General features: G+C 37.5%; 1 protein-coding gene across 1 annotated transcript in view; it reads right to left on the bottom strand.

Annotated features, from left to right (window-relative positions):
* The window catches only part of LOC126882102 (GTPase-activating protein), a 317,689-nt gene that overhangs the window by 40,171 nt on the left and 257,815 nt on the right, over positions 1-19,703 (bottom strand). Inside the window, exons 9-10 of the mRNA XM_050646950.1 lie at positions 10,149-10,387; positions 7,028-7,134 (exon numbers count right to left, since the gene is read on the bottom strand). Of these exons, the coding sequence (XP_050502907.1) occupies positions 7,028-7,134; positions 10,149-10,387 (346 nt within the window). The remainder of the gene's footprint in view (positions 1-7,027; positions 7,135-10,148; positions 10,388-19,703) is intronic.

The following is a 19,703-nucleotide window of genomic DNA, read 5'->3' as shown; positions in this document are numbered from 1 at the left end:
AGGCCATGGGCGAAAACGATATGTACAAATATCTTGGGGTAAAGCAGGCGCGGAAAATTGACCATAAGCAAATGAAAGCTGAGATAACTACTGAGTTTATACGAAGGGTAAAACAGCTCCTTCGTTCACAGCTTAACAGTAAAAATTTGTTTAAGGCACTAAACACCTACGCTTGTTCCGCGCTTAGCTATTCATTTGGTATTGTTAAGTGGACAAAAACGGATATAGAACATCTTCAGCGAAAAGTACGAACACACCTCACAAAGGTACAAAAACACCACCCTAAAAGTGCAGTAGAACGAACGACATTACCCCGGTATTTAGGAGGAAGAGGACTTATGGATATAGGTGAGCAATTAGATAAACAGATTGCTAATTTAAGAACTTATTTTCAGATGCAGGCTGAAACATCTACTCTACACCGCGCCATTTGCGTAGTAGATGACACAACACCGATCAAACTGAGGGAACCAGAAATGCGCATAAACCACCTTACTAAGGACGAAAAACTGCGCACCTGGATGGGCAAACCTCTGCACGGGCGACATCCCAATGAGGTCAGCCAAGACTATGTCGACAATACAGCGTCGAACTATTGGCTGACATCGGGTAAGATGTTCCCTGAAACAGAAGGTTCAATACTAGCCATTCAGGATCAGGTTATACCAACTAAAAATTACCTGAAACACATCGTCAAAGACCCTCAGATCCAGAACGACAAATGCCGATATGGATGCCGAACCCAAGAAACCATCCAACATCTTACAGGACGCTGCCAGGCATTTGCTGCAACTGAATACAAGGAACGGCATGACGCAGTGGGAAAAATCCTTCATCAAGAGATAGCTATCAAGCTGGGACTTCTCCAAACGGACCATCTCCCATATTATCAATACGTCCCTGAGAGTATGCTTGAGGATGGCAACTACAAGCTTTACTGGGACCGTACTGTGCTCACAGACCAAACAGTGGCACATAATAGACCAGATCTCGTACTAGTTAATAAATTAACAAGACAAACAACACTGATTGATGTGGCGATACCTAACAACAATAATCTACGTAGTAAATTTACTGAAAAGATCGCCAAGTACAGGGATCTGGAAATTCAAATACGAAAACAATGGAGAATGCAAAGTACCCAGACGATACCTATTATTATGTCTACTACTGGAGTCATTCCGAAGAACCTCCTCGAAAACATAAAAAAGCTGGGTCTAAATGAACACCTTTATAAGACCATGCAGAAAGCTGTACTACTCGCGACGGCCAGATGTGTACGAAAATTTCTGGGAGATACTCCAGCATACCAAGTCACCTAGGGCTCGATAACACGGAAAGAGTCCCACCAGAGCTCAATCCTTTTGATACCGTAGGTATCTGGGATGAGTCAATTTTCCCCTTACAGGGAGTGTGAGCCGTATGGCTAAACCTGAAGCAATATCATAATAATGTCATCCCGTGGGAGTTTTTTGTCAGTTCTTCTATCAGGCTCGGCCCCCTGCGAATGGGGGATGCTTTCTGGGTATTCGTAGCGCCAATACCCAGAGAGTAGCAGGGATACTTGCCGTGGAACAAAAACTGGCACCTGGCAGTAGGTATAAAATGCACACCCATGAGAATGGAGATAAATAATTTATGTTTAGGATCGCTGCCTGGGGATCGCCAGGGCACGTCTGGAGCCGGCGCTGGACGTGACAGCATGCGGGACGTCGGTGGCAGGGTGTTGAGGAGGCGGGCCCCTGTCATACAATCAGCTACAGCCCAACCACAACCACAAGCGAGCCAAACAACAACAAGAGCTCCACCCGCCGAAGGTGCTGCGCTGGATCATCAGCCGGCGCTCACTCAAGCGGGACGACCGAGGCAGCGCATGAAATGGACTGTGTCCATTAATGAAAACATTTTGCGCTTCTATTACAAGGTGACAAACCTCGGTCAAGAAACAATCGGCTACCGACAACAGCTGTATGCCGAATTTTGCAGGACGTACCCAGATATTCAAGTATCGGAGCAAAGAGTATCAGATCAATACCGGGTAATCATAAGGAACAACCTTATCCCAGAGACTAGACGCAATTCGATCAAAAGCGAAGTCGAACGGGAGATTAATAACCAAGGACAAGTTTTAGATCAAGTCCCTAATGAAATCCTCGATGAGCAGACTCCTGAGATTCCCATGCCAGAAACTCAACCTGATAATACACAGCAGGAAAACAACGAGTTGCGCGATAGTCTAGCAAACGAAATGGCTCGTGCCGTACAAGAGTTTAATGGAACAAACCCACTTAGCAGACCACCGCTACCACGAATAAACTCTTGTAAGAAACTAGGTGCGCTGTTACAAATTGTGAACACTGAAGTCCTACCCAACTATGTCGTAGAAGCTCACACGTTGGAATATTTGCATATGCTAATCTACTGTGCAGCAACAGCAATTGCTAATGTAATGGGCGTTAAGATCAGAACACGACGGGTTACTAATAACGAAAGAACTGGTAACAGAATTGCACCCTGGGAAAAAAGACTGCTCGGAAAGATCGAATTATTACGTAGGGATATTGGTGTAGTCACAGAATACATACGAGGTGTAACAAGTAGAAAAGTCATCAGAAGAGCTGAAGATATAATGCTGACTACCGCAAGACACTCAAGATATGATCCAGAAAACAACACAGCCCATCAGTGTCTGGACACATTAAAACAAAAGCTCTCCGTTTATTCAGGACGACTAAGGAGGTACAAAGTTAGTAACAACCGCAAAAGCGACAATGCTCTTTTTGAAAGTTCTGAAAAGGCGTTCTATCGAAAACTCAATTCCACTGTAAAACGTGTCGATAAGACTTACCCAAGCCAAGAAGAAATTCATGAGTTTTGGGGAAATCAACTTTCCACGCCAGCTGCTCTTAACAACAATGCTGGATGGATAGAAGAAACGACACAGAACTGCCAACACTACATTACCACCCTTTACGAACCCTTCACTGCTGAAGAAGTCTCAAATACCATCAAAGAGCTTCACAACTGGAAATCTCCTGGACCAGACGGAGTTCAAAACTGTTGGCTCAAGAAGTTTTGGAGTGTTCATGAATGCTTATCAACACTAATTAATCATGTTATTTCTAATCCGCAGGATATACCATCATTCCTAACTCAGGGAACCACTTATTTAATTCCGAAGGATCAAAATAACACCCAAGATCCAGCCAAATACCGCCCAATTACTTGTCTCCCAACTTTGTATTAATTGGTCACATCCTGTGTAGCCCGGCGTATCTACCAACACTGTGCTCTGAACAATATCATAGAGCCTCAACAGAAAGGATGCGCTAAGGGTTCCATGGGTTGCAAAGAACAACTCATCATCGACTGTCATTTCTAACCAGGCATATTCCAAAAAGAGGAATCTTTTTACTGCCTTCATTGATTACAAGAAGGCCTTTGATTTAGTGCCGCATGAATGGCTTATAGATATATTGAGAATATATAAAGTCGATGATAATATAGTGACCTTTTTAGAGCATATAATTACGGAGTGGAAGACTAGAATTCACCTTCAAATACCTGGTGAAAATAACATCGAAACTGAAAATATCGCAATCAGCCGGAGCCTGTTTCAAGGAGATTCGTTGAGTCCACTGTGGTTCTGTCTAGCTATGAACCCATTATCTCAGCTATTGAACTCCACAGACGCAGGTTTTAGCATCAAAAATAACAACAATGTGGTGGCGAAGCTTAATCATTTATTGTATATGGATGATTTGAAATTAATGGCTTCCACTCGAAACCAACTCGATGAGATGCTAAAAACTGTAGAAACTTTTTCTAATGATATTAGCATGCACTTCGGACTAGACAAGTGCCGTATTTTAAATATAGTCAGAGGAAAAGTACAGCCCGGAGGATTCGATATGGAAAATGGCCAGATCATCGAGGCAATGGGTGAAAACGATATGTATAAATATCTTGGAGTAAAGCAAGCGCGGAGAATTGACCATAAACAAATGAAAACAGAGATAACTACTGAGTTTATACGAAGGGTAAAACAGCTGCTTCGCTCACACCTTAATAGTAGAAATTTGTTTAAGGCACTAAACACCTACGCATGTTCCGCGCTTAGCTATTCATTTGGCATTGTTAAGTGGACAAAAACGGACATAGAAAATCTTCAGCGAAAAGTAAGAACGCACCTCACAAAGGCACAAAACACCATCCAAAAAGTGCAGTAGAAAGAACGACATTACAACGGAATTTAGGAGGAAGAGGACTTATGGATATAGGTGAGCAATTAGACAAACAAATTGCTAATTTAAGATCTTATTTTCAGATGCAGGCTGAAACATCTACTCTACATCGTGCTATCTGCGCAGTAGATGACACAACACCGATAAAACTGAGGGAAGCAGAACTTCGCATAAACCACCTTACTAAGGACGAAAAAGTGCGCGCCTGGATGGGTAAACCTCTGCACGGGCGACATCCCAATGAGGTCAGCCAAGATTATGTCGACAATATAGCGTCGAACTACTGGTTGACATCAGGAAAGATGTTCCCTGAAATGGAGGGTTCATTACTGGCCATTCAGGATCAGGTTATACCAACCAGAAATTACCTGAAATATATCATCAAAGACCCTCATGTACAAAACGACAGATGCCGATATGGATGTCAAGCCCAAGAAACCATCCAACATCTTACAGGGGGCTGCCAGGCATTTGCTGCAACTGAGTACAAGGAACGGCATGACGCAGTGGGAAAAATCCTTCATCAGGAGATAGCTATCAAGCTGGGACTTCTCCAAACCGACCATCTCCCATATTATCAATACGTCCCTGAGAGTATGCTTGAGGATGGCAACTACAAGCTATACTGGGACCGCACTGTGCTCACAGACCAAACAGTGGCGCATAATAGACCAGATCTCATATTAGTCAATAAATTAACGAGACAAACAACCCTCATTGATGTGGCGATTCCTAACAACAATAATCTACGTACTAAATTTACTGAAAAGATCGCCAAGTACAGAGATCTGGAAATTCAAATACGGAGACAATGGAGAATGCAAAGTACCCAGACGATACCGATTATTATGTCTACTACTGGAGTCATTCCGAAGACCCTCCTCGAAAGCATAAAAAAGCTGGGTCTTAATGAACATCTTTATAAGACCATGCAGAAAGCAGTACTACTCGCAACGGCCAGATGTGTACGAAAATTTTTGGGAGATACACCTGCATACCAAGTCACCTAGGGCTCGATAACACGGAAAGAGTCCCACCAGAGCTCAATCCTTTTGATACCGTAGGTATCTGGGATGAGTCAATTTTCCCCTTAGAGGGAGTGTGAGCCGTATGGCTAAGTCTAGATAATATCATTAGTGATTAAGGGGCTATCCTAGTGTAAAATTACGAAATTCATATACTTTTTTTGGTAATTTCTAAAATAAAAAGTACTGTTGTTTTGAAAATTCGCATGAGCATTTATTATACAAAGTACATGAAAAACAATTTTCATAAAAAATATTGAAAATTAAACGATTTATGCTCCATCTACTGGCACCGTGAAAATAAAAACATGGCTCCACTGCTGCAGTGATTGGGACTAATAGAGATCCTGAAAGATAAAATTTCAAAGTGATTATTGAAACATAAGTTATTTCCTATACCATCCACTAGGATTTTTGAAAAATATTAAAATTTGGAAAAATTACGAAGTGTTGAATTTTTTTTTTAATTTAGTTAAAACATTTTCAGTTTCAAAAACCGCCAAATTGACATTTTTTATCCGATCAAAAAACCCCTAGTTGATGGTATAGAAAATAACCAATATTTCAACAATAACTTTGAAATTTTATGTTTCAGGATCTGTATTAGTCCCAATCACTGCAGCAGTGGAGCTATGTTTTTATTTTCTCGGCGCCAGTAGATGGCGCATAAATCGTTTAATTTTTAATATTTTTTTATAAAAATTGTTTTGCATGTACTTTTTTTTATAATAAATGCTCATGCACATTTTCAAAACAATTGGTACAGTTAGAAATTCCCAAAAGTATATGAATTTCGTACTTTTACACTAGGATAGCCCCTTAATAGATAAATAAACAATATATAAAAAATTAAATAACATATTTTCTTTTGTCATTTTATTCACTTTGGCGGAAACATAAACACATCCATTCCTTTACTGTGTGAATGTGGTTAGCTTTGTATGTTGTAAAAATTAATTGCAAAACATACACTTACCATAAAATTTCAAACTCCAATATAAAATTAGTTGTGACAACAACACTGTTTGTGAAACAAAAAAAACAGCAAAAAATTTAATAGACTGACAGACACAAAAGTAAACAAACCACTTAAAATCTGAACATATCCTCAATCTCTTTTTTTGTACCTATCTCTTTTCAATGTACTGATTCTAGAGCTTTCATAAAAATAACATGTGTTTTTACTTAATAACATTAATTTTGTCATTAGTTTCATGCGTGGAAGAGAATGAGGTTAGATAAAAAGTATGGTTCTTTTCATGAGCATTTTTCAGTGCGTCACAAATGATAGAAAAAAGGTTAGTCCGTGATAAATACACATTTATGACATTTATTCTAACATGACATTTTAGTTAAATCTGACAGTTGTCACATTTTATTTGCAATTTGGTATAAAAACAAATCAATTGCGTTTATTGCATTTATAAAATGGTATTTTCTTTGATTTGTATAGTCTTATAAATTGTACAGATTAATTTTTTTTATATAGAATAATATAATATTATTTAATATTATATTATTAGCGCCATCTATTGACAACTAGATTAAATGTTATAAATGTCACCGACGAGATGTAATCAGCGACGTGCGTTTTTTTCTGTCACATACAATTTAATCCGTTAGAGAGAAATCGAAAAACTGTGACGCACTGAAAAATGCTCATGAAAAGAACCATATGTGCTTTATCTCGCCAGGTATTAATGACGCACGGGTAAAGAATCGTGGGCTCAAGTGTAGTCGAGATCATAATTCACCTACCTCTACTTTTGGAATAACTGAGATCATGAGTAGTAAGCTTAAAGTATCGTTGCTTGAAGTTCTTCCTCCCGAATCGTTTTCTTCCTTGTGCTCTCTTAATCATAAGCCTGAAAGAAATTAAAAATTAATAAAACGAATATAATCTGAGATTAGAAATGAAGTTTATTTAAAGTAGGTACTCTACCTTGTTATCACCCTGCCGCAGAAACAAGAACAAATTATTATTAATATTTTCATTACCAAAAGACGTTATTTTATTTAAATAAATTCATTTTATCGCCAACCGTCACTAAAGTCATTCATTATTGTACTCATTTGACCTCATTTGCGGCAGTAAAGTAACACTTTATTGCACTGAAAGAAGAATTTTACTTTACCTGCCGCGATTAATCGAGATTGAATGTAAGTGGTCGATGGCAGTATTCGATTATTTATTTGAGTTAAATTACAGTTTATTTACTTTAATTATTAAAAATATTGTACAAAATTTACGACATTGTTGATTAAATTTATGTTAAAAAGTAAAATTCTGTAGTATTTTGTAATTATATTCATATAAAATAAATCAAAACTTTACTGATTTAGTAATTATTCAATATCGATAATTATAGACTAAAAATCGACTGCGGCCATCAAGAGTCATCTGTCATCACTGTCATAAAATTTTTATTACGTCTAAAATTTCAAAATTCTTTAATTGTAAATTGTAAGTAAGTGTTAAAACCAATATCAAATTGTTGGCGATAAAATTTTGTATGCACCACGTCAGTAAAGACTCTTTATCGAACTCGTCTGTTATTCGCCTCGCTCGCTCTGCTCATAATATCAGACTCGTTCGATAAAGAGTAACTTTACTGACTTGGTACATAAATAACTATTATCATTAGTCAGAAAGACACGGTGCTGACATGTAGACGACTGACATATAGATGGTGGGTGTAACAACAAAATGTTAAGTGAAAACCTCGATTTATAAAACACCAATATTCAACGTCACCATTTACCATTAAAAGTTATGCACAACGGAAAATGTTTTTGAATCGCGGAGTAATTTACAAAAGAGAAGGAGAACAGTTGTTGAACGTTTCTCACTACGCTCAAAGCGAGACGAAGGTAGGGATATTCAACATGCTGTATTTCCGTTTTTTTTTGCTCCGATCAATTTGAAATTTCAGAGAGTATTCTTGAAATAAAATAAAAATGTATACCATTTTTATTTAGTTGCAATGCGAAGGCAAAACTGTCTTATTTTTCACTTAGTACAGAGAGCGCAAACCAGCACTCTAAATCGACGATTTTCGACTCTAATTGGAATCATCATCAGAGAGGCGTAGGTTAGCTGCTCTCTGCCCCAAGTGACGAAACTCCGAGAGCTTATCCCCGCATTGCAACTGACGTTTATGGAGTAGGTGTCTAGCGACATCTGGCAACTGAAAGTCAAAGTTTTCAACCTAATAGAAATATTAAAAATATTAAAAAATATTAAAATACTAAGTGAAAAATAAGACAGTTTTACCTTCGCATTGCAACTGAATAAAAATGGTATACATTTTTATTTTATTTTATTTTATATTAGTTTTGCTCCTCTGAGTAACTAGGTCCATTTTCCGTTGGAATTTACCAGCTGAACAGACGGGGTAGTGAATAATTCCCTCTTGTCTTCTTCGCTTCAGCATCCATCTGTCCACCTTTCAATTAAATATCTTTTAGGAATATTTTTCAATATTTTTAATATTTCTATTAGGTTGAAAACTTTGACTTTCACTTGCCAGATGTCGCTAGACACCTACTCCATAAACGTCAGTTGCAATCCGGGGATAAGCTCTCGGAGCAGGGGCGTCATTTGATAGGGTCAGGGGGGCATTTGCCCCCCTGACCCTGAAAAAAGCGTATCCGCTGTCCTGCGCGTAGCACCACAATTTAATGTTTAGTTAAAAAAAATCCTGACGCCGTGGTAGTTAGCCCATTTTAATTTTGCAAATCGCAAATGAAAAGTACAGTATTCTTCTATATGTAAAAAAAATCAACTTGCTGTCTGCTTTATTTTTAGTCCTGCAACATTTTGAAAAAATATTTTTTTTGCGAAAGCTGGATTGCAAAATTTATTTTGCAAAATCTATTAAACCGATCTTAATGGAATTTACAATATTGTTTTACTATATCATAAAGTTTTTCTGGGTAAAATGTGAAGGTCCTATGTGTAGCATAAATGGTTGAAAAACGTAAAATGCGAATACTTGTTTTTTTTATAGTTTTTTCGCAATTATTGCTATTTTGCAACAAGGGTGACAATTTTTAAAAGTTTTAACCAATCCTATATTGGAGGAAATATAATTAATTACGCAACTTTTATGCCAGTGCAACTTTTCTCGAAAATGAATACTTTTAAAGTTATAATCAAAAAAACGAAGAAAAACATCGAATTTTTCCTTCATTTTTGACATTTTGATTATTTAAACAATGTTCCGGACCTTTTTGAGTGGGAGGATAACTCAAATATTAATATTTCAGTTATTTTTAAGCAATTTCTGCAAAAAAATATGAGTCACCTCTCAACATCCAAATGTACTAATATTTTTACAGATGCGCCCTGGTCTACTTATCAAGGTAAGTATTCACTATTCTACCGACATGAAGACCTGCGTTATGGTGCATTAACACGAATTTGTTATCCAATATGGCTGGCAAATGGAAAAACATGATTATATAAAATGTTTTTAATGTAAATATTAACTGTCATTCACCCAACCACCTCCATAAGTTCGGTATCTCCTTTCCAAGAAATACCACACCATAGCACTATGCCGTCACCACCAAAATTAACGCTCTATATGATGTTGCATCTGGCATACCATTCATCATATGGAAGCAAGATTGATAAAACTTCGTCTACAGAAGAGTTGGTGAACAGTATGCCAGTTGTAACCTCATACAGAGCGTTAGTTTTGGTGGTGTTAAAGAAAGGCAGAACAAAATATTTCATTTCACATGCATATGCAATATTTTTGTCCGTGAGTGTATATTACACATACTATCGACGCAGAAACGATATAATTATCATAAAAGCGTATTAAAACTCATAACAAAACTATTTAATACGTTTAATAGAAATAAAACTTACCCTTCTTTTAACATAACTGGCATATCGTTCTCGATAACCTGTTGACTAGAAGTATTGGCGGATATTATCTCCAAAAACTGCCGGACAGCTGTCATGTGCGTCTCTGTATAGAACTCCTTATACAGACCCTCCATGTACTCTTCTTTGCACACTTGCTGCGTCGATCTACAACTTACCAAGTTGCCTAGAGACTGGATGGTCTTAGATATTAATGTAAGCGTCCGGTTCGTCTGACAGTCCTAGACAAACGAATTGATTTGTTAAGACGAGTAATATTATGGGTCTATATAGGAAGTCTTCTATAGGAAGATATAGGTGTTCGGGAATCCTTATTTCTTTATTTTATATTGACTATCAATCTACTATTTATTTATCTCGGGTAGAATAAGTTTTAGATAATTTACTAATTATATTTATTTGCTTTTATTCGCCCTCTTTAAAATGATGCAGAATAACCTTGTTTCGTGTATTCATTTATTTCATACAAAAGCGCGATATCAATTTCTATTCTCCACAAGCGCAGATCGCTTTAGGTACGCATGTATCAAAATGGACATGCTCCGTTGAGTACCTTTAGGACAGAAGGTACGACCTTGACTTCACTTCCGGGCTTCAACGGGGAAACAACTCCGAATTCCGCACCTTACGTGATTTTTTGATGGTACCGTCGGCGTCGCACGTGCATCGGGAGTTCCATGGAAGGAGTCCATTAATCGTCACCCTTGGGGCTGCAAGTTTACCAAGTCCTAAAGAACACCAATTTCCAGTTAAGCGATTTGCGCATAGCTTGTGGAACCGTTTTATTTTAAAATCAATTTTTTGTCAACTTAGCTTTCATTTTTCTGCAGTTTTCATACAATAGGTCTGGAACAATTTGGCTTTCGAAACGGTATGGGAACTCGAGAAGCTTTATAAGTTTCATTGTTCTCATGCAAAAGTGTCGGGATCAACAAAAATATCTCTACTTGTACTTTACAGACTATGAAAAGGCTTTTGACAGCCTAACAGGAGACAGGGATATCCGTCGTCCCCATTGTTGTTTAACCTGGCCTTAGAATATGTCATACGAAGAATTTATCCAAAAATCAAACCAGACATAGTTGGTCGGGGAGAGGCCAGTTGGGAGAAGGTATGTAGGAAGGCCTAGAAAAAGGTGGAAAGATGCATTTAGAGATCTGGAGAAAAAGGCAGTGAGACAATGGGAAATAGAGGCACAGGACCGACAAACATGGAAGGCAATAGTAAACGCGGCAAAGACTCTCGAAGATTTATAGCGACATTGATGATGATGATGACTAAATATTTTTGAAGTTAAATTTACAAAAAGGAACAGGTTTTTTGCAATACCATCAATATTATCGTTTCAAGACCAGCGGTTATTATCACGAATACGCAATGTTTTGAACATAGTTATTCAAAGCAGAGTGAGCAAAAGATTTAAGCAAATAATTACAATATGATTCCCACAACCTTAGCTCATTCCCCATATCTTCCACGATTTTTGAAAAAACTCACACTTTTTGTCACGTAAAATTTGAAGTTTTCGACATGGAATTGGAATTCTAAATTTGGTACCTAATCGAAATTACAATACATGCTTAATCTTAATTGCTATTCATTATTTTCGTGCCGCAAAGCGGTTTCATGGCGGTTGCTACTATAACTCTCATGCACTGAAGCTGAAAAACATTTGCGTTGATTGCATTCACGGGAAAACTTTAAGAGAACTATTCGGCAACAAATAATATTTCTTGGTGATATTTTGTCCGGGATTTTTTGTGAAGACGTGGTGGCCAGGGCCACTGCAAGGGACCCCATCTTCTAGAGTTTTGATGGTTTTCGGCATTTATATATATATATAATCGGTTCATAACGTTCTACGACGTCTTCCGATTCCCAATCGCCATTGCTCTCGATCGTAGCACATGTCTTCGTTCAAGCCTCTTTCTCCGATTTCCCTATGGATTCCTTCTATCCAGCTTTTCCTAGGTCTTCCTCTCTTCCGCCGTCCTTTTGGTGCCCATCGTAGCACTTGCTTGGGTAATCTGTCTTCTTCCATACGTTGTACGTGGCCAAACCATCTTAGTTGCTTTGTTTTTATATCGTCCATTATTGTATGCTTTACATCCATTATCTCCAATATTCTTGTATTTCTGATTTTTTGTATTCTTGATATACCAGCAGATCTTCTCCAGAAGTCCATTTCAGTTGTTCTGAGCATATTTTCGGATTTTTCTTTAAGTGGCCAAACTTCGCTGCTGTATGTTATAATGCTCTTAACAATGCTGTTATAGATGTTACGTTTATTTTCTTTGGAGATACTTTGGTCCCATAGGATTTTGTTCAATAATGCGATAGCTTTCCTTCCTTGTGTGCACCTTTCTTGGATATTCTTGTCCAACGTTCCATCTTGTATAATTGTAAGACCCAAGTATTTATATTTCTGACAGTGATTAATAGTTATTTCATTTTCCAACGCTAGATCCTGCTGTATACCTCCAACGCACATATATTCCGTTTTCTTGGTATTCACTTCTAAACCCCAGTTCCGGTACTCTTCTATGATTTTTCGGGTCATATATTCAATATCGTGATAATCCTGGGCCATAAGAATCTGATCATCCGCAAAACATAGAGTGTATAGCATGTTATCATCATTTAGCGGTATACCCATATTCTTACATTTCCTTTTCCAGGATTTCAAAACTTGCTCTAAATATATTTTAAACAGTGTCGGCGATAGACAGCAGCCCTGTTTAAGACCCTTATTCACTTCAAATCCTGACGAGATTTCCTTGCCTAGCTTAACTTTTGCTATATTATGTTGGTATAGATTTTTTACAGCTTTAATGAGGTTCAGACTGATGTTAGTTTTTTCGAGGGCTTCCCAAAGTTTACTTTGTGGTACAGTATCGTATGCTTTTTTTAAGTCTATGTACACCAGTGGCGGATATAGGAAAATATTTTGGGGGGGCCCAATAACCGGGGAATCCGGGGGGGGGGGGTATGGAATAAGCAGATGGGGGTTCGGGTATACTCCCACGAAAAAAAATTTAAAGAATTGGTATATTTTTATTTTAATTTAATATTTTAAGTTTACAACTTTATTACAACTTTTATATTTTAAGTTTACAACACAAAATCAAGGTTTCTTGGTACACTCGCAAACTTGTCAAGAACTTCTTCATTGCTTATTGCAAAGTCTCTGTGGATTGAAAGCAACGCTAGCCCATTAAGCCTATTTTCCGAAGTGCTATTTCTCAAGTATGTTTTTAGCCTTCTTAAACTTGAGAACGATCTTTCCACGGTTGCCACAGAAACAGGCAGAACTGCTAGCAGTTTTAATAGAACATAAATGTTTGGGAAGAAATCTTGGTCACATTTTTCAAGAGAGCTTACGGCTGACTTGGGAAGATTTTCATACTTCTCTTGGCTCCACCTTTCTTTCCACAGCATGAACTCGCTTTCCACAACCTCTTTATGGGACAAATCCTCTTCATAGGAATTGAAAGCAGGTTCCAATGCACAGAAATCAGTTTAGATACAAAATTCTGGAAGGATGTTTTGTCAGGATGCAACTGTTTCCTTGTGAGACTCAAAGCGTTCCTTCAGCGAATTGCAAAAATCGTCTAGGTAAGTAAATAAACAGCTCGGCGATAGTACTCTTCTTGGGTACTGTATGGAACGTTGTTGCGGGCTGTTTGAAGGCGGCAAATTCTAGGAACCTCCTCTTTAATCTTAAGTTTGTCAGCCCGCTCCTGTATTTGACTATACAGGACTTTAACGTTGTTATCGGCATTTTCCCTTTCTTTTGAAAGCAGATCTAAGACATTCGAAACATTTTTCACAGCCTGTGTGAGATCTAAGTTCTTTTTTTGAAGATTCTCAGATAAGTTATGTGTTTTAGACAGCATATGGCTCAAAACAAAAGTATTTACAAGAAATTGAAATTGAGTGATAGAACTACCTAGAGCGTGTGCCTTAGGCGCTGAGTCACTTGATTCTTCTTCAATTTTCAAAAGGGAAAGACTGACGGGTTCCAATAGTTCCTTAAATAAAAGCACCGAGTCATGCCTCTCCACCCATCTTGTTTCACATAAAGAAATAAGTTTCTTTTTCTTTTGTTCAGGACAACATTCAGTAATGGTTAATTTTAATACTTCAGTTCTTTTGGCTGACTTATGGAAGAATGCGCAGACTTCTTTAATAACGCCCATGCAATTTTTTATAGAAGGTATGTTACTTGCATCTGATAAACATAAGTTTAGGGTATGTGAAGAACAGAGTGTGTACAACGCTAGAGGCAGTTTCTGTTTGATGCACGCTTGCACCCCTCTGAAGGGCCCTCTCATCGTGGAAGCACCATCGTACCCTTGGCCTCTCAATTTGTTCAGGTCAAGCCCTAAGCTTGACAAGGTATCCAAAACTGTGTTAGCTAATGCTGCCCCAGTAACGTCATACACTGGAACAAAAGTCAGGAAATCTTCTCTGATTTTATATGATGAGTCGTCGACATACCGTACACAAAGAGAAAACTGTTCAACTTGACTAATGTCAGTTGTTTCGTCTGCCAAAACAGAGTAAAAAATAGATTTTCTGACATTTGTGACAATCTGACTTTGAATCAAATGACCAAACGTGCTAATCAGTTCATTTTGAATAAAAGAACTTGTGTACATACTCTTACCACCACTGCTCAATAATTGAAGTTTTAGATCATTGTCTCCACTGTTAGCCCTGTATCTGAGCAAAGATCGGAAATTTCCATCATTTTTTTCTGGCTCTTCTAAGCCTATTCGTCCACTGTCACGGTGGCCTCTTAGTGCTATTTGTTGCCTCCCGCAAAATCTTATACTTTCTATTATAGGAATAAGCTTTTTCCTGTTTTCTTTAATATCTATTATTCTTTGAGCATTTAGTTGATTGATAACACTCTCCGATTTTTTAGTTACAACAGATTTTGTATTTTGAGCTACCAAAATTGATCGTTTGTGATATGTACATTTTTCGTGTTTACCAAATACTTCTTTTGCCTTTTTCAAATTAGTGAAAGCCTTATTTACCAATGCCCCTGACATTTGGTGGTCTCCTTTTCCTACAGTTTCGGAGTGAGAAAATATTACGCAGTATTTACAAAATGACCCAGATTTTTCCTCGGAATATGCTAACCACTTAAATTCTTCTAGCCATTTCATTTGAAAAGATCTAGCATGGTTTGAACTAGAAATAGTAGGAAATTTATATCCAATCGGAGGTTTCCAAACATTTTCTAACAGTGAATTTTTTTCTTCATTTGTTAAGCTTTGAGTAGAGTTGATTTGACAATAGTGTCCAATATCATATTTGTTTGCTCTTACTTGTAATAAGCCTAACTGGTTACGGTCCTCTGCTACTGGAAATGGATCGGTGCTCGTAGTAGCAACAACAGAAGACGCAGCATCATTGCTAACGGCACAGTTAACTTCACTAGGTTCACTTACGTTTAGCCTTTTCGTAAAAAAGGTTTCAATTGAAGCTTGTCTCTTCATAACGAAATGAGCTGAACTATACAACAACGGATAACAACAAACGAATAACAAATAAAGCAAACCACTTAATTGCAGTTTGTAACTGACGCTTCTCTGAAAACAATCAACACAGCATGCGCCGAGAACGTTCCGCACAGCGTTGCCATATCGCTAAAATTAAAGCGGTAGTAAGTAAAATGTACTGGCTCCGTTAAGAACGACTCTGAGCAAAGTTGCCGTTTAGGGAGATCCCAAAAAAGGAAGGGGAGAATAATGCACGGACGTAAGTGAGGGGTTACCATAATTAGCACCTACTTCCGAGTCCGAGCTTTTTCCCCTTTTTCTTGTTTAATGTCTTAACAATTTTTCTATTACATATTTTTCAAAAATTTTGGAATTCATTTGACAATGATAATCTCCACTATAAAATAGTAGTGTAGGCTCTATAAACCAGTTATGCTCCTTGGATAAATCCTTCCGAACAGCCAGCATGCACAACAAACAGTATATATATCAATCTCCATAAAATCAATCAATCTCCATCCACTTCAATATTTTGTGTTAACTTGTATTTTTTAACTTCATCAACCATTTTTCATTTATTTATTTTTATTTCGGGAGGGGCCCGGGCCCCCTCGGCCCCCCCTTATATTCGCCCTTGATGTACACTAAATGCAGTTCTTGATTGTAGGCTATTTGTTTGTCTATTAACTGTGTTACACAATATAGGTGGTCAGTGGTGGATCTGCCAGCGCGGAAACCGGCTTGCTCTTCGGCCTCTAAGTCCTTGTATTCTTCTTCTATTTTATTTTTGATAATTTTTCCGTAAACTCTGCTGATGGTGCTTGTGACAGATATTCCCCGGTAATTATCGCATATATTTTTACTGCCTTTCTTGTGTATTGTAGAAATTACAGACAATTGCCATTCTTTTGGTATGACTTCGCCATTCATACATCTATTAAATAGATCTCTTAGGTATTCATACAGGGTGTTGCTACCGTATTTGAGCAGTTCTGGTGCTATGTCGCCAGGCCCTGACGCTTTTCTATTTTTTAGGGATTTGCATGCATTTCGTACTTCTTCCAGTCTTAACCGAATCGGTGAGCCACTGACAATTACATTGAAACTTTCGTGATCTTCGTTTTTAATAAAATCTTCTCTATTTTCTACTAGTAACTGCTTGAAATAGCCATCCCACTTTTCCAGAGTAATCGGTGTTATTATATCCCTTTCGGCATTTAACTGATGTAAATGAATTACTGGAGGGTTTTTTGAGGCCGCTAAACACGAATATGCCAACTGAACCGACTCCCAGAGCACCTGTTTTCCAAGGTCAATGAATGGGGCTCCTCGAGTTTCGAGGGTCTTCGGTACTACATTGATGCAAACGGATTTCTCATAGGTTTTTGGAGTTGCTGAACACGAATACCCCATCAGAACAGACATTGGAGTACCTGGTGCCTAAGGCACGTCATGCTTTGAAGATTGTAGAGCTTTCGGTACTAAATTAATGTAAACTGATTACTAACAGGTTTTTGGGGCTGCTGAACGTGAATACGCCATCAGATCTGATCCACGGAGCACCTGGTGCCTAAGGCAGGTCTTCTTCTGGAGTTTCAACAGGTTTCGGCATTAAATTGATGCACATGGGTATTACTCATGGATTTTTGGGACTGCTGAACACAAATACGCCATCAGAACAGACACCGTGGCACCTGGTGCCTAAAGGCAAGCGTCCACAGACCCGCATCGTACGCAACGGATTTTAGTTTGCCTTGTACAAAAACTTATGTACCTGCGTCCACTGACCCGCATCGTACGGATCGCACCATCGGGAATGCCGAAGGGTTGCTTCGGGAGGCAACTTTTGCGATGCGTGCCGATGAATCATTCGGAATGCCGATCAGTGGACGCACCCCACGGAATTTCGCTTGGGCCAGTGGGAGCTAATATACGGCTATTTGCATTTTGACGATCGTCTTGTCCGTAATGAAACAAGTAAACTCAGTTTTAACTGTTATTTTATATATAGGTATATTCAGAAAAAAATATTACAGGCCATGATAAGTTGATTATGGGGATTAAAATATCATAAATTACTCACTTTTCATGTTTATTAGTCTTTTTCAAGATATCTTGAGTATCTAACTATGAAAATTATTCTCGTTAAAAAGAAACAAACACATTTTTCTATCACAGCAATGAACTTTTTAAAAAATATTAGACTTGCTAATGATGTTTCTGAGAGAAGTGTAAAATTGATGCGAGACATTTTATTATCCCTCACAAAAGATGAAAAAGCAACCAAAGTGTGTTAGAAGTAGTTGAAAACCAAAAAAAGTATTTAAGAGTAAGCAGTAGCGATCAATAGGTAGCAACAAACGCGGTCCAAGATTGCGAAATTTCTGCGAACTTTCAAAAGTGAGGCAACAGTGCGTAGGTAATTCGACACTGACAGTGACGTTTATACTATCAAAAACAATAATTTTTATACCCATAGGCGCGAAATGTTGCCAAGTCAGTGACGTTCGATTTCTTGTTATAAAAAAATTGATTTTTAGTAGTTCCAATGTGACCCAAAATCTAGGCACGGGATAAAAAAGTTTATTTGAAGAAAGTGTATTTTTTGTCTTTCTTAATGGCGGTACAGGCTCCTTTTTTCAATATTATATTTAGTTATAGAGTAATTTCCACATACTAAAATATTTCTAAAATTGGGCTCTGGACCGCCATGGACCGTTATATTACGAATATGTGTGCCAAATATCTCGACAAAATATTTAAAATTAGAGCCGCAATCTTGGAACGCGTTTGTTGCTACCTGTTGATCGCTACTGTTTGCTCTTAACCGATTTCAGAAAGGCAACTTTAAGTAATCTTTAAAGAAACTTTTACTGATTTAGTTACTATTTTCTATTTAAATCGAATTGTAACAGCTTTGTGTATTCCTTTATATTCAAATGTATAATTACTTACAAAAATGGGTGCTATTAGGCGGTCTACCATCGTGTTTCTGCTATAGCTTGCGGTCTACCGAGAGAATTGGTGTGTAAGCTGTAATATTACTATGCCGATAAAAAAATGTTTACAAATAATTTTTGAATCTATTTTTTAAAAACATGTAGAGTTTGTAAGGTTTTATAGGTCCAAAGTTAATAATTTTCGAAATATTTAAAATGACATATGAGAGTTTTATCAGTATAGTGTCATTTTTAAATAATTTAATATCTTTGACATAGGTATATGGTATATCAATATAAAATACAATGTGATCACTATTTGCAAATACATTTTTTTTTTCATTTTTTTAAGTGGTACTATTGTATTGTATATTAGTATTGCATTTTGTAGTAAATATTACAGGCTTTCTTTTAATATCAGGTTGTATGTACCTAGCATGTTTCGTATTTGTAGATATTTAAAAAAGAACTATACATTTTACATTTTTGTGGATTTTTTATTACTAAACAGATACATTAAAATATCATACTAATAAATGTAGTTAATATGCATAAATTAATTATTAAATTAAATAAACAACCAATTAATAAACAACCAATAAATAAATAAACAACCAATTTTAAAGTCTACCTTAGTAATTTTTCTACCCTAGCAGGTAGTGGCATCGGCAATCCGATCGCTGCCGATACAGTGGACGCAGTATGAAAAATTAATCCGATGCGTACGATCCGGCCTGTGGACGCTTGCCTTAAGGGTGTGCTCACTACGGAGACCAAAGGATTGTATCCTCGCTCCCTGGTATTTATATTCGTGAATTCTCGCATTTAAAATAATGTATTTATTTTACATAGCGATCGAAACTTTATTATCGATCGCTATGTAAAATAAATACATTATTTTAAATGCGAGAATTCACGAATATAAATACCAGGGAGCGAGGATACAATCCTTTGGTCTCCGTAGTGAGCACACACTTAGGCACGTCATCTTCTGGGGTTTCGAGAGTTTTCGGTACTAAATTGATGCAAGCGGATTACTCTTGTGTTTTTGGGGTTCCTGAACACGAATATGACTTAGATAAAAG

Source organism: Diabrotica virgifera, chromosome 3 (genome assembly GCF_917563875.1).
Source record: "Diabrotica virgifera virgifera chromosome 3, PGI_DIABVI_V3a".
In the NCBI taxonomy this organism is placed as follows: Eukaryota; Metazoa; Arthropoda; class Insecta; order Coleoptera; family Chrysomelidae; genus Diabrotica; species Diabrotica virgifera.
This window is presented reverse-complemented; position numbering and strand designations above follow the sequence as displayed.